The sequence below is a fragment of the Melopsittacus undulatus genome, chromosome 13 (genome assembly GCF_012275295.1).
Source record: "Melopsittacus undulatus isolate bMelUnd1 chromosome 13, bMelUnd1.mat.Z, whole genome shotgun sequence".
In the NCBI taxonomy this organism is placed as follows: domain Eukaryota; kingdom Metazoa; phylum Chordata; class Aves; order Psittaciformes; family Psittaculidae; genus Melopsittacus; species Melopsittacus undulatus.
In genome coordinates this window covers 8067835-8080380 of record NC_047539.1, presented here as the reverse complement: position 1 = coordinate 8080380, position 12546 = coordinate 8067835, and the positions used below count along the sequence as shown (strand labels likewise).

At 43.2% G+C, this 12546-nt stretch overlaps 2 protein-coding genes across 2 annotated transcripts; one reads left to right on the top strand and one right to left on the bottom strand.

Moving 5' to 3' along the window:
* The first annotated feature begins 94 nt into the window (after positions 1-94).
* On the top strand, positions 95-2089 carry TXNDC17 (thioredoxin domain containing 17). Its single transcript, XM_005154391.3, has 4 exons — positions 95-279; positions 823-904; positions 1158-1233; positions 1813-2089. The coding sequence occupies exons 1-4, from the start codon at positions 138-140 to the stop codon at positions 1879-1881; spliced, it is 369 nt and encodes a 122-aa protein (XP_005154448.2). The 5' UTR covers positions 95-137; the 3' UTR covers positions 1882-2089.
* Positions 2090-2262: 173 nt separating this feature from the next.
* On the bottom strand, positions 2263-5465 carry MED31 (mediator complex subunit 31). Its single transcript, XM_005154390.4, has 4 exons — positions 5407-5465; positions 4778-4855; positions 4123-4219; positions 2263-3424 (listed from the first exon to the last, which is right to left on the bottom strand). Exons 1-4 carry the CDS (start codon positions 5414-5416, stop codon positions 3232-3234), a joined length of 378 nt encoding a protein of 125 aa, XP_005154447.1. The 5' UTR covers positions 5417-5465; the 3' UTR covers positions 2263-3231.
* Between the last annotated feature and the right edge of the window lie 7081 nt (positions 5466-12546).

Sequence of the window (12546 nt, the reverse complement as noted above, 5' to 3'; positions counted from 1 at the left end):
CGCCGCCGCAGAGGACGCCGGGAAGGTCGCGGAAGTACGGCGGCCGGTGAGCGGCGAGGCGGAGCCTGGGCCCCGCCCAGCCACCGCCCGCGGAGAGGCGGAGCCCGGGTCCCACCCCGCCGAGTCCCGCGGGCACCATGGGCTGGGAGGAGAAGCAGGTCCGCGGGTACTCCGAGTTCGTGCGGACGGCGCAGCACTACCATGGCCGGCCCATCTTCGCACTCTTCTGCGGCGACAAGGATGCCGAGGGCAAGAGCTGGTGCCCGGACTGCGTGACGGGTGAGGCCTGCGGGACGTCCCCCTCCCCGCTGTGTGTGTGGGGGGACTCGTTTGGGAAGTGCCTTTCACCCTCGTGGGGCCCCGACAGCAGCGGAGCCACCGCTGTGGCGGCCTCGCGCTCAGCGCCACGGGGACCGTGCCGTCTATGCCCTAGCGCCGCGCAGCGCCTCACGACTCCCGGCCTCCGTTACCGGGGATCGGAGCGGCCTGGGCCGAGTTCCGGTTTGAAGCCCTCGCTGCAGTTGCCGCCGAGGTGTGGGCCGTGACCGGGACTAGCTAAAGCTAACGGGCTGCAGCCTGCCCTGCCCTTGCTGGCCACGTTGCACTGAATGGCAAGTGATGTTAACATGCTGTAAAGACAAGTCCCTTCAAGATTGAACTGAATTCTGCACAGCTCATGGATGACCAGAGGAAACAAAACACAGATCTCTATGTGAAGCAGGCAAGGTCTGTTAGCAACCTTGCTGGTCAGAGCAGATCTGTGTCATTCTGTAGTATGATGGAAGTATTAATATATTGAGTTCTTAAAATTTTCTTTTCCAGCTGAACCGGTTGTGAGAAAGGAACTTCATAACATGCCTGACGAGTCTGTATTCATCTACTGCCTAGTAGGAGACAGAGCCTAGTAAGTAACTGTTTTAAAACCAACAACCAGTACAACTTTGCTGGTTTTCGGCTAGAGGTTAACTAACCTGTTGGAACAAGTCACCAAACTGTGCTTTTCCACAAGGAATGAAGCATTGGTTTTGACTTCACATCCCTAATGTGAAGTATCTGCATGTTTGCTCTGAGAAGCAGGGTGAGGTAGTTATGAGTCATCCTTTTGAAGGAATTTTAATTGCATCTCTACAAACAGTTAACCCTTTCTTCCTGAACAGCTGGAAAGATCCCAACAATGAATTCAGGAAGAATCTGAAATTAACAGCAGTGCCTACACTACTTAAATATGGAACAGTAAGTGATATGTTGTATGTTCCGGATCTACAGGCGTTCATATGGGAATCTGGCAGGAACTTATGACTGTAAATGAATTAGTCACGTATGTTGTCTGATACCCTCTCTTGTTTAAAAAGAGCAGACAATTAGGAACAGTTCTGCTCCCATTCATGCACATTTTCTGGCTCACATAGTTCCTCAAGAGAAAGCCACTGTGCTTTCAGCATAACGTTGTCTGTAGTAAACAAAAATGCAATAGGTAAATCTAGCATGCAGTGGTTGAGAGGCAGAGAAAATTCTTAACAATATACTCTTAATTTCCTGACTTGCAGCTCCTCAGATTTAAAACAAATCCAAATGCTGTATTACAGGAGCGAAGCTACGTGCAGTATACTCTTGATTCAAATGGAGTGCAGTTCAAGTTTTAACTTGTGCATCTATTTAAATTAGCAATTACTTTCTCAAGAATGCCTCTTCCAAGGCCACAAAACCCTCAGGCATTTTCCTGCAGTATGGCTAATATTAATAAGTACAAATAGCTGTAGTCTTAGAACAGGGCTTTGAATTCCCCCTAAAGCATCTTAACTTTTATTTCAGCCTCAGAAGCTGGTTGAAGAAGAATGTTTTAAAGCAGAGCTTGTGCGCATGTTGTTTACTGAAGACTAAGTCCTCCAGTAGTCAATCATTTCTGAAGACATTAACCTCAAGTTGTTTGTGGCGTCCTTTCAACCTTTAACCTTTGTTAAAACTTTACTTCTGACTAGTCAAGATAAATATCATTAAATTCTAGGTCCCAGCCTTCCACTGAAATCTTGCAAGAAAATGCCTATATCTTTCTTTTCACATTAAAATAAACTTGAGTTTGAAAAGAGTCTTTTTTCAAAGAAGCTGTGCTCATGTTATAAATGGAGAGTGCAGCCTACAGTTATTGAAGAGAAAGGCTTAACTGCTGTTATACCTTTAACAGTAAGGGGTTGAAAACACAGAAAAAAACTCATTATTCTTCCTAAATCTGAATTCACATAGCTAGTGAAGGTACTGAATGTCAAAATGTTTACTGTTTTATTTGTTCAGTCTTAAGTATGATAAGCTGAAGGCCAACAAGTCTTGGTGTCACTGATCACATATTAACAGTTGCAGTACCTGCTCCTACAAGGCTATCAAATATAACATGAATGCAGCACGAATACAACCTAAAACATGAAATATAAACCCCTGGAAACTGCTAGTATCTGTGTTCTTACAATAAAAACTGTAGGAATAAATGGCAAATGCTTCTCCAATCCTGCTAGAGCATTTACACCTTTTTTATAACACAAATTGTTTTCTCTACACATCCTGTAGAGAAGCCCAGGCGCAGCCACTGTTTCACTGGCAGAAAGCCAAGATTAAAGTAAGCTGACTGTAATGGAATAGATACAACTACAGCCTATTTCCTTCTGAGTATCTGCAATGCTTATTATTACTTATCTCTGCTCCACTCCTGCAGTCCTCTTGTCACACTTGTTTTCTATGACCCCCAGCAACAAGGATTACCAGGTAAACCGAAATAACAACAGCTCAGGTCGGTTTCAAGACAAAAATCCATAATTTAGATTTTGTAGAACACCATTACTTCAACTTTGCTCATCCTGCAGTTACAAAAAGGAGTACATGGGGGAGTTATTAGCCACACTTAAAATCCATCGTTATTCTCCAGTGAAAATGCCTAAGAACAGGCTTCTGAGCTACACTTTTTGTTATTTAAATGTCAGTAGTGTCAGATTTCTTTTTCAAAATGAAAAGGAATCAATAATTGCAGTAATGCTCTTACAAAATCATCCATGCTACAAAATAAACTGCAGAGGTTTTATCAGTCTTGTATTTTTAAACAAGATGAAATTTTTAAAAACTCACTTAACAAATAAAACAATGAAACATACACCCCCGAGAGCCAAACCCACACAAGGGCTCCTTCCTCTCCTAAGCTACTCGAGTTGACACAGAGTAACCTCATCAACTGGCTCCCACATGGTCTCATTTTACAGAGGTGTTGTTTTGTTGCTGCTGCTCTGCAAGTGCTTGCTGGAGGCGCATTCTTTTCCTGGAATAGTGCTGCCAGTGAAGAATCTGCTGCTCATCAATGAACTTGGCACACTGAGCATTCACCAGTTCTTTGCGGAAATGTTCATACTGGAGCAGCTCTAACATATGCAAACACTGCGGATACCTGCATTAAAAATAGAGGCCCCTTAATACAGGGTTTTGTGAGATGCATTAAAACTGGAGTCTCCAGAAATTCTGCATTCTTTATTTTAGTTCTATAATGTATGTGTTTTACTCAAATATCAAATGACTAAAGACTGTATCTATTCCACTGTTACATGCTGTAACTCAGTAGCTTCGGTATTAGGCTAGGAAACAAGAAGTCCACTAACGGCTTGTAAATGTATATACATGCTTGCGTAGAGTAGCTTTTCTAATACCTAGATTTCACTAAAGCAAATACATGGCTACAATATCTGTTTCCAGAACTCAAAGAACATAACCAAGAGGGAGTCTGCATACTCACAAAAATGCAAAGACATTGTTGCATGTAAGCATCAACACTGCAGAATTACTCTCACCATGTATTTACTGGGCCTAACTGAAGTAGTTCTGTACCATAATGGTCTGCCAAAGTGCAGATGAAGGCTGCAAAGGGAAGATTCCATGCACAACCCATGAAAGACAAGTTTTCTATTCTTGTTTATTGCTACATCTGCACTGTTGGAAAACAGGAAAATTTGTGATGCATATAAACACAGCAGGGAGAACAAAAGTAGGGTTACAGGTGGAAATCAATTACTGACATGCTGCTGTGCAGTACATAACAGAAGGTAAACAAAATCATTTAAATGCAGAAACCAAAGTGATTTTAACACTTACTTCAGGTATTTTGCATATTCGGGTTCTTTCCAATAAAGTAAATATTTAAGATAATTTACAAAAGCTTTGTCTTTGAAATAGCCTCTTTGTGCAAGAACTGAAATAAAATGACAAATAAAGAATTGTCAGTTACAGATGCATTAAAAAAATCTGTCGACCTTGAAGAATAAGTACAGAGGCAAATTTTGATTATTAAAAATTAAGAAAGAAAAATGAAAAAGATATTTTTATGTCAATCCTGACAGTATCTTATAAAACACCCAGGAAGAAAACAGGTTTTTGAAACAGGAAATTCTGACTTAGCGTAAAAATTGGAAGGGCATTACGTATAGTGCCTGAAATTCTGTTTTCAGATAAGGCACACTGTTGACTTGACATTACTTCTTAACTACATACCTCAACTTACATTTTTTGATCCCCCAGATAGGTGCATTATTTTTATGTCGAAAAATTAAATATTTTACATTTTTTTAAACTCACCTGTTAGAAATATAGACAAATTAAATTATTGACAGACCACCTTTATGTTGTGAAAGACCCTCTCCTTTTATTTTGTTTAGCCCTCTCCCTCCTGTTTAACATTCCCAGTAATAACAAACAACATTAAAACTATACTCATTCCTCAGGATCCGAATAGTTCCTGTTCAGTACTCACAGTTGAGGTAATTTGGATTCGCCAGACACTGAACAAACTCTAACTCCAGCTGGAACCGAAGTCGATTTCCCGTGTCATCTGACAGTGAGAAAAGCGGTAAGAATTTGATCCACACCATAGATTTGAAAGAAATTTTCTCGGTTTGAGCCACACAAATACAGAAAACGTGTTTAAACAGGAGCAAAAGCAGTAACTCCCCATAATAATACAGATTAATTTAGCAAAGCCTTCATTACATCAATCGGCGTTTGGCCTGCATTAAGAGACATGCTGAGGTTGGTTTGTTTTTACAGCCAAGTACAAAGAACGAAGGAATGCTGACACCTGACTTAGAGTGAAGGAAAAGGGAACAGCAAGAAGCCTGGAGGCCTCGTGCTCTCAGATCTGCAGCTGAATCCTGACACGAACACCTACTAATAACGGGGTCGAGGTACCCGCGGAAGCGGTGCCCGAGCTCCGGGAAGGCTTCAGGCTCACAGCCACGACTGCGCCTCTCCCGTAGTGCCGGCGGCGGCGGAGCCAGCGGGGCCGCGCCCGGCAGAAACAGAGCAGAACGGGAGGGGGTGCGAGGAACCGGGCTCAGACCCCGCTCAGCCCCCGCCAGCCTCGGCTCCCCGAGCGCTCCTCACCTGTGTCCATGGCAGCCGCCTGCTCCGCCGCCCGTCAGGAACAAGATGGCGGCGGACGGAAGCCCGGCGGGGAGCAGCGGTGAGGTACGCCGGGAAGGAGGCGGTGGTAGCCCGGCAACGGGCCGGTACTCGGAGCGGTGCTGGCAGGAGTCAGCCATCAAAGCACTACCACCGTGTTCTTAGCGAGCAGAGGTCAGTTTTACACTCTGGAAACCTTGCAAGAAAACCAGAGGGATCTCTGGCCGCTTCACCGAGCACCTTTACGTAGCAGCATCCAAACACCTGATGCTTTCATTGTCTGGAGAGAAAAGATCACATATGCGATGCCAGTTTGGATGGGATCCAGTGCAGGCATGACATCCTATGACTGCACTTTATAGGCTTGTTTCCTAACAGGAGACTATTCCTTCTAACAGTAATGTGGCTGGAAAGGTGAGCATTTGGTCAGTGTTCGTGGGGTGTCCCACACCAGCGGTCTGACCGATCCGCTGGGAAGATGAGCAAGGAGGCATTTCAGGAGCAAGTTTCTTGGGCTTCTGCACTGGCCCAGAACAACAGCAGCAGGATCCTGGAGGAGGCTGCAGGTTAAATGTAACTGATCTTCCAGAAACGATGGACTTGCCATAAAATGGGCACACAAGTCCTTTCCAAGTGGAGAATCGGTTTGGAATGAGGCATTGCAGTCAGTTGGAGGGAAAGCCTTAAGAACTACTGCAACATAAGCAGCTCGGTACTTATGTTATTAAAAAGTGCCTTGCACTTAAAATTCAAGCAGAAATTATTATTTGATATTTCATTATTTTGATCTCTTTATGGTCTATGTTAAGAGGTTATTGCTTTTCTAACTGTACAAAAGATTTCAAGTTAGAATTCAATATGTCTTTCTAAAAATCACTGTTAGAGTCAGGATGTGCCAACAGAAATGAAGATCATCCAAGGAAATCCATGAACACCAGAAGTTAACAAAATCTGGGTCTGTGCAGCTTCTTTCTCTGGAGGTTCTATAATGTCTGAAGCTGAGCTCGTGTCGGAGCCTCGTCTCCGTGGAGCTGGTGGAGGGTTTGTCTCTAGGCAGCTGTTACCTACAGAGCAATCAAACCCACAGCCAGGATCTCATTGTACTTACCTGGCACTGTTGTTGCTGTTATGGGAGGCTGTGACATGCTCATTTTTGCCATGGATCTTTGCATTCGGGTTATCATTGCTGCCATTAGAGAGTCATTAATCCTCCAGGTTTCTCAGGAAGACCTCATGTTCCAAATCTCTGTTCATGTTCAAGCATCACAGATTTAATAATGTAACATATGAATATACAACCTTTGGAAGAAAATGTTGGAGAAGTGGTTTTTTTTTCTGTTATGTAAGGAAGCTTTTATCATACAGTTCCAATTCCATTAAAAGGGAGCTTTGGAGTCAATGTTCTGGTAATGGGGGGTTTGTTTGTTTGTTTTTCCAGGATAGAAAGAAATCAGATGATTTGTGTTTGTTTGCCAAATGTTCATGTTAACTTTGTGCTGGACAAACCATTGTTGAGCCCTTCCAGGGCAGAAAGAAAAGGAAAAGGAGGGACTCAGCCCTGAAACACTAGACTCTCTTTGATAATTTTTGTCTCTCTGCATATTGAGCAGAGCTTTGAGCTTGGACTCTCTCTTGATTTTCACGGTGACTTCACAGTGGGAGAAGGAGATTCCCTTCAGCCTCTCACTTAGCTCATCATTCATTAAAACAAGAAAGAACTTTGCCAGATTGAGACCCATTTGCAAGGCACAAACACTCTGAGAGCACAGGGCAGAGCTGCTCAGTGGCACCAGCACCCTGCAGAGGAGCCTGGCTCCTCAGGCGCTGCATTGGTTCCAGAAGTTGCTGCTGATCCTGGTGTCACACACTGAATTGTCAGAGCACAGATGAAGCAAAGGCCCCGTCAGGCCAAGCTAGCTGAGCTTCACTGCGATGGGCTCTTGTGCAGCAGCACGCTCGATACAGGCTTACTGGAAACACTATTTCTTGTTTAATTATTTGCTATTTTCACTTGCTGAACTATTTTCAGCATCTGAGTTGGCAATTTTCTAGAACACTGTCTTTTCCTATGCAGTGTGAGGTTTTTTTCCCTTCCTTCTGGGAATTGGGTTACAAAAACCATCTAAAAAGGATTTATGCATAGTTTTTCTTAATAAAATATGGTTGCTTTTTAAAGACAGGGTTTTAGTGGTTGTGGAATACTACCATTACTATATCAAAACATACCAAGTCACTCCCCAGTAAACACAGTCTTTGGGCTAAAAGCAGAGATCAAACAGATCCCATGTGTCTGCATTGCTATTCTGAACTATGACTTCTCTTCCAAGACTGACTTCAGAAGAGAGAATCCCAAAAAAAGACTGGTCACAGGAATAAATTACTGTGTATTTTTGCCAGAGTTAAGTCAAACGTCTCAATTCTTGGCCATCAAAACTAGGAACAAAAGTGAAAGTCAAACTCAGTATAACTGAGAACATTCTCTAGGAAAAGTTGGTATTATTTTCTGCTTTTAAATATCAGTTGAGTCAAACTTTCATGCCACTTGTGGGGTATGAAGGCACCAAGACTCCATTAGGTACAGGAGAAAATACAGTCTTGTCTGATATGCTATTGAATCTCAAAAGTGAATACTGAGGAAGTGAGATGGTACAGAGGGTTTATCTACAGCACCACAGTTTAGTGTGTTTGCATTAGAAAGAAAAGAAGATCCAATAAAGCTTCGTGATTGAAAACTGATCAAGTTTTTTATACCTAGTAAGTATTTTATACTTAATCCTTGGAACTCCTTTTATTCATGCATTTACCTGTCTGCTTTAGAATAGAGTGCAAACTAGTATTGACATGGGTAATGACATCTTAAAGGTTTTTACCCATAGAATGGAAGACAGAATTCTGCAGACTGGAGAGTATCCTGCTTCAAATATGGTCAAATAACAGAGAACAGAGTATGAATTATGTTATATTTATAACAAGCCAGCACAAAGTCTGCAATTTTTTTACTCCAATGTTGTAATTGTAATTCAATAGAAACAAGATCATAGTTATCAGTGACTGAAACAATTGTCAGAACATATTTAATGAAAGACTTAAGCATTCACAGAGTTCTATTTTTTGAGGTCAAGAAACTGGCAGGTAATGTGCATTTCAAAGCCAGCCTATGACAATCATGGTAGAGCAATCTCCATCTGAAGACTGTTAAACACCATTCAGCAGAGCTGTAAATTTGGTGAAATGGTGTAAAAAGACTTAACACACTGTAGCTTCCTGCAGACACTGGAATGCGTATGTATGTGACTAAGGTACTCCTCTAGCTTCAAACAAGCATTAGAAAGCAAAGATAAATTCAGGATTATATGTCAAGCGTCAGAAAGCAATTTATGGTTTTCTTAAACAAGTTCTTTAAAAATGTATCAGTCTTCCATTCTTAGGATATCTCGAAGGCAGGTGAATTTGAAGCCAGACATTTGCTAGGAGCAATATAACCTGAATTTGAGAACAGCAGTTCACAAGGAACATCCTCACAAATGTATTGCTTGCTATTTAAAGCCCCTTTTAAGGTACTCTAATCAAAGAATTCTGCAGTGAGCCAGGATATATGGGGCCTCATCTGAAGGAACTCTATCCTGTTGGATGCCAAACAGGCCAGAAACAAACGCATTTCCCAGCAATGAAGGAATGTAAAACTTCTCAAGTCAAGGATCCATAGACAAGCTTGCAGAACAATAAACTAATTATTGTAAAATAGATAAAATAGATATATGAATAATTTCAGTTGTTTTCCATTATATTTTGGATTACTATTGCAGTTATTCAGTTTTCCAAATAGTTATCCAATAATGATGTAGTTTGATGGACTTTCTATGCCATTTCATTTTTAGGCTCTTCGACTGTGGCACTGAGTGGAAGGATGCAGGGAAAACACCAGGAAGAATGATGTATAAGACTAAGGAAATCATTGGCATCAATATAGAATTAATGAAAAACGTATCCACTTTATAATATGCTTTGACATAGCAAATGCATAGCTTTAACATAGTGTTAGAAATAACAAGAAATAACCAATTTGGTGCTGCAACCAATAGGTATGCTCACATAGACCTCAGGTGAGGGCATTTTTCTTAAGAATCATAAGAACTGATCAGCAGCTCTGCCAACTGGCATGGCAACGTATTCCTTATGGGAATGGGGGAGGGTTCTTATTTAGATAAAACCAAGGAAGTTTCCTGGCACTACCGCTGAGAACAGAAGCTTGGGAATGTGATCATTTTATCCAGTATAGCCTAAAAGCTCAAGAGCCAGGTGAGTCACACACAGAGGTACTATGAGTGAATGTAAATTTTGGATATTTAGGTTTGGTCTGCTTGTAACTGGCACAAATGTTAATCCTGCGCACGAACAACAGAAATACAGAGCTGAGTAGTGAGCTATTGCACAGAGCTGCTCTGACAGCTCAGATACTGAGTTCTTCTGTAGGGAGTAAGGTGAAAGCCTCAGGCCTTTCCAGAAGGTTCAAAAGGTGGGGCTGACATTGTGGTCTAGAGAAAGCAAGCTGATGGCAGACAAGCAACAGCATTCAACTTGCTCATCCCTAAAATGCTAAATGAGACAAACTGCTGCAACTTGAGCCACAAGCTGAGATCCAAAGGAGGTTTAGACTTACCCGGGGCCCTGGCAGATCAGAGCTCTCAAAACCAACTAATACGGATCATGTGAAGTTCCAGACCATCCTGGATTCAGCAGTAGCAGTCATTTTTCTCCTTCTTAGTAGCTGGTCCAGTGCTGTGTTTTCAACTTCAGCCTGAAAACAAAGCTGATAACACTGATGGTTTTAGTTGTTGCTCAGTAATGTTTACTCTGGTCAAGGACTTTTCAGTCTCATGGACTGTCACTCCTCTGACAGTGAGGAGGTGAATAGGAAGCCGGGAGGAAGCAGAGACAGGACACCTGACCCAAACTGCCCAAAGAGGTATTTCATACCACAGCACGTCATGCCCAGGATAGAAAGTGGGGGAGTCACCCAGAAGGACCAGGTCGCTGCTTGGATCGGGCTGAGTGTTGGTGGTGAGCAGTTTTATTCTCTCCCCTTGTTATTTCCCTTATTATTATTACTGGTGGTAGCAGTAGTGGTTTGTGTTATACCTTAGTTACTGGACTGTTCTTATCTCAATCCATGAGGGTTACATTCTTCCCATACTCCTCCCCATCCCTTCAGGAACTGGGGGAGAAAGAAGTTGGGGAGTAAGAGAACAGCTGTGTGGTTCTGAGTTACTGGCTGGGCTTAAACCATGATATGTTTGGCTCATAGGTGCTACTTTAGTGATAACAGAGCATGACAATACATACTGATGTACAATACTGATTCAGACTCAAGCTGCCTTCTCCAGGTATAAGTGGGATGAGCAGCTGAAGTTTGTATAAACCTGCCAGTTCTTGTCAGCTAAGGATCACAGCTATGAAATGCCAGGAATTAGAGTTCTGATAATAAATAAGTAATGTTAGTTAAATCATTGGCCAAAATAGAAACCCCACACAACTTATTTGCCATCTCAACTGCCTGACTTGACAGAATCAGGTGAAAAAAAAATCACATTCTCCTATTCTTGCACAGGAACATCTTAACTATCCTGGAAATAGCATTGCAGTTACTGTTAGAGAGCTGGAAATGCATGGTCTCCAATAATGAAAATATGATTAGTGAGATTCCTTCTTGCTGGCAAGCACTCACCCACAACCTCACCCATTCATGACGAAAATAACCTTAATTCTTGGTCACTGCAAAGGGGGTGCACAAATAGTTAGTTTCGTGTATGGCTACATCAATATTTGGCAGGAATATAAACCCTCTCTTTAGTTGCATGCTAGCCAACCTGTCAGTGTTTATAGTCAAGATTATACAGTCTTCAGGCAAACAAAAGTGCCGAATTCCTCAGGGATCAAATCTAAATACACTCTGGAGTATATTTAGATGGGAGGCAAGGCCCATAACCTTTGAAAGCCAGGCCTACAGTAGAGTACTGGACAGTCTTTACAGAGTGACCCTGTGTCCTGGTTTGAGCAGTAGCAGTCATTTTTCTCCTTCTTGGTAGCTGGTGCAGTGCTCTGTTTTGACTTTTGGGCTGAGAACGGTTGCTGATAGCAAGTATGTTTTGAGTTACTGCTCAAATGTTTGGTTTGTCCAAGGCCTTTTCTGAGCTCATTCTCTGCCAAGGAGGAGGGGAGGCCGGGAGGAAGGAGAGACAAGACAGCTGACCCAGGCTAGCCAAAGAGGTATTCCATACCATAGAATGTCATACCCAGGATGTAACCAGGAGAGACCCAGAAGGGCTGGAGCGCTGGGGGGATGGAGGAGGTGTCAGTCCGTGCTCGGTCGGGCAGGGTGGGGTGAGTTATGGGTCGGTGGCTGGTGAGATGTTGTATTCTCTTCACTTGTTACTGGCTTTATCATCATTATTTGTAGTAGTAATGGCAGTAGTGATTTGTGTTGTGCCTTAGTGTCATGGGTTCAGCAGTAGCTCATGCTCTGCCAGGGAGGAGGGAGAGATAGGGCGCCTGGTCTGGGCTAGTCGGGGAGGTATTCCATACCACAGCACGTCCTGCTTGGGGAGGGGACTGGAAGCTGGCCGGGAGGGAAGGGGTTAACACGCCGGGCTGGGCTCAGGGAGGCAACTGGAAGCTGGCCAGGAGGGGAGGGGGGAAGCTCGCTCTCTCTTCCGGGCTGGGCTCGTGGCGGTGGGTGGTATCCTATTCTCTCTCCCTGTTTGTCTCCTCTAACATTGATTTGTTATTGGTACTGGTAGTTATTTCTGTTATACCTTGATTGCTGGACTGATCTTACCTCGATCCGTGGGAGTTGTATTCCTCTGGCTCTCCTTCCCATCCCTCCAGGAGTGGGAAGGTGAGGGGGGGAGGGGAAACAAAGGGGGAACTGTGCAGATTTAGTTTAAACCACGACACTTAGCTATTAAACCGTTCTTATCTCAATCTGTGGGGGCTACATTCTTTGGATTCTCCTTCCTAACTCTCGGGGAGTTGGGGGAGCAAAGGGGGGAAGTGAATGAACGAGCTGTGTGTGGACTTGATTTAAACCATGACACCTGCTACACAGGGTGTATAAATGCTTTA

Coding starts and splice junctions, on each gene's coding strand:
- TXNDC17 (XM_005154391.3), top strand. CDS start 138: ATGGGCTGGGAGGAGAAGCAGGTCCGCGGGTACTCCGAGTTCGTGCGG. Junction 905..1,157: donor CTAGTAGGAGACAGAGCCTA/GTAAGTAACTGT, acceptor CTTCCTGAACAG/CTGGAAAGATCCCAACAATG. Junction 1,234..1,812: donor CACTACTTAAATATGGAACA/GTAAGTGATATG, acceptor CTTTTATTTCAG/CCTCAGAAGCTGGTTGAAGA.
- MED31 (XM_005154390.4), bottom strand. Junction 4,220..4,777: donor GAATCCAAATTACCTCAACT/GTGAGTACTGAA, acceptor ATTTTATTTCAG/TTCTTGCACAAAGAGGCTAT. Junction 3,425..4,122: donor GAATATGCAAAATACCTGAA/GTAAGTGTTAAA, acceptor TTTTTAATGCAG/GTATCCGCAGTGTTTGCATA.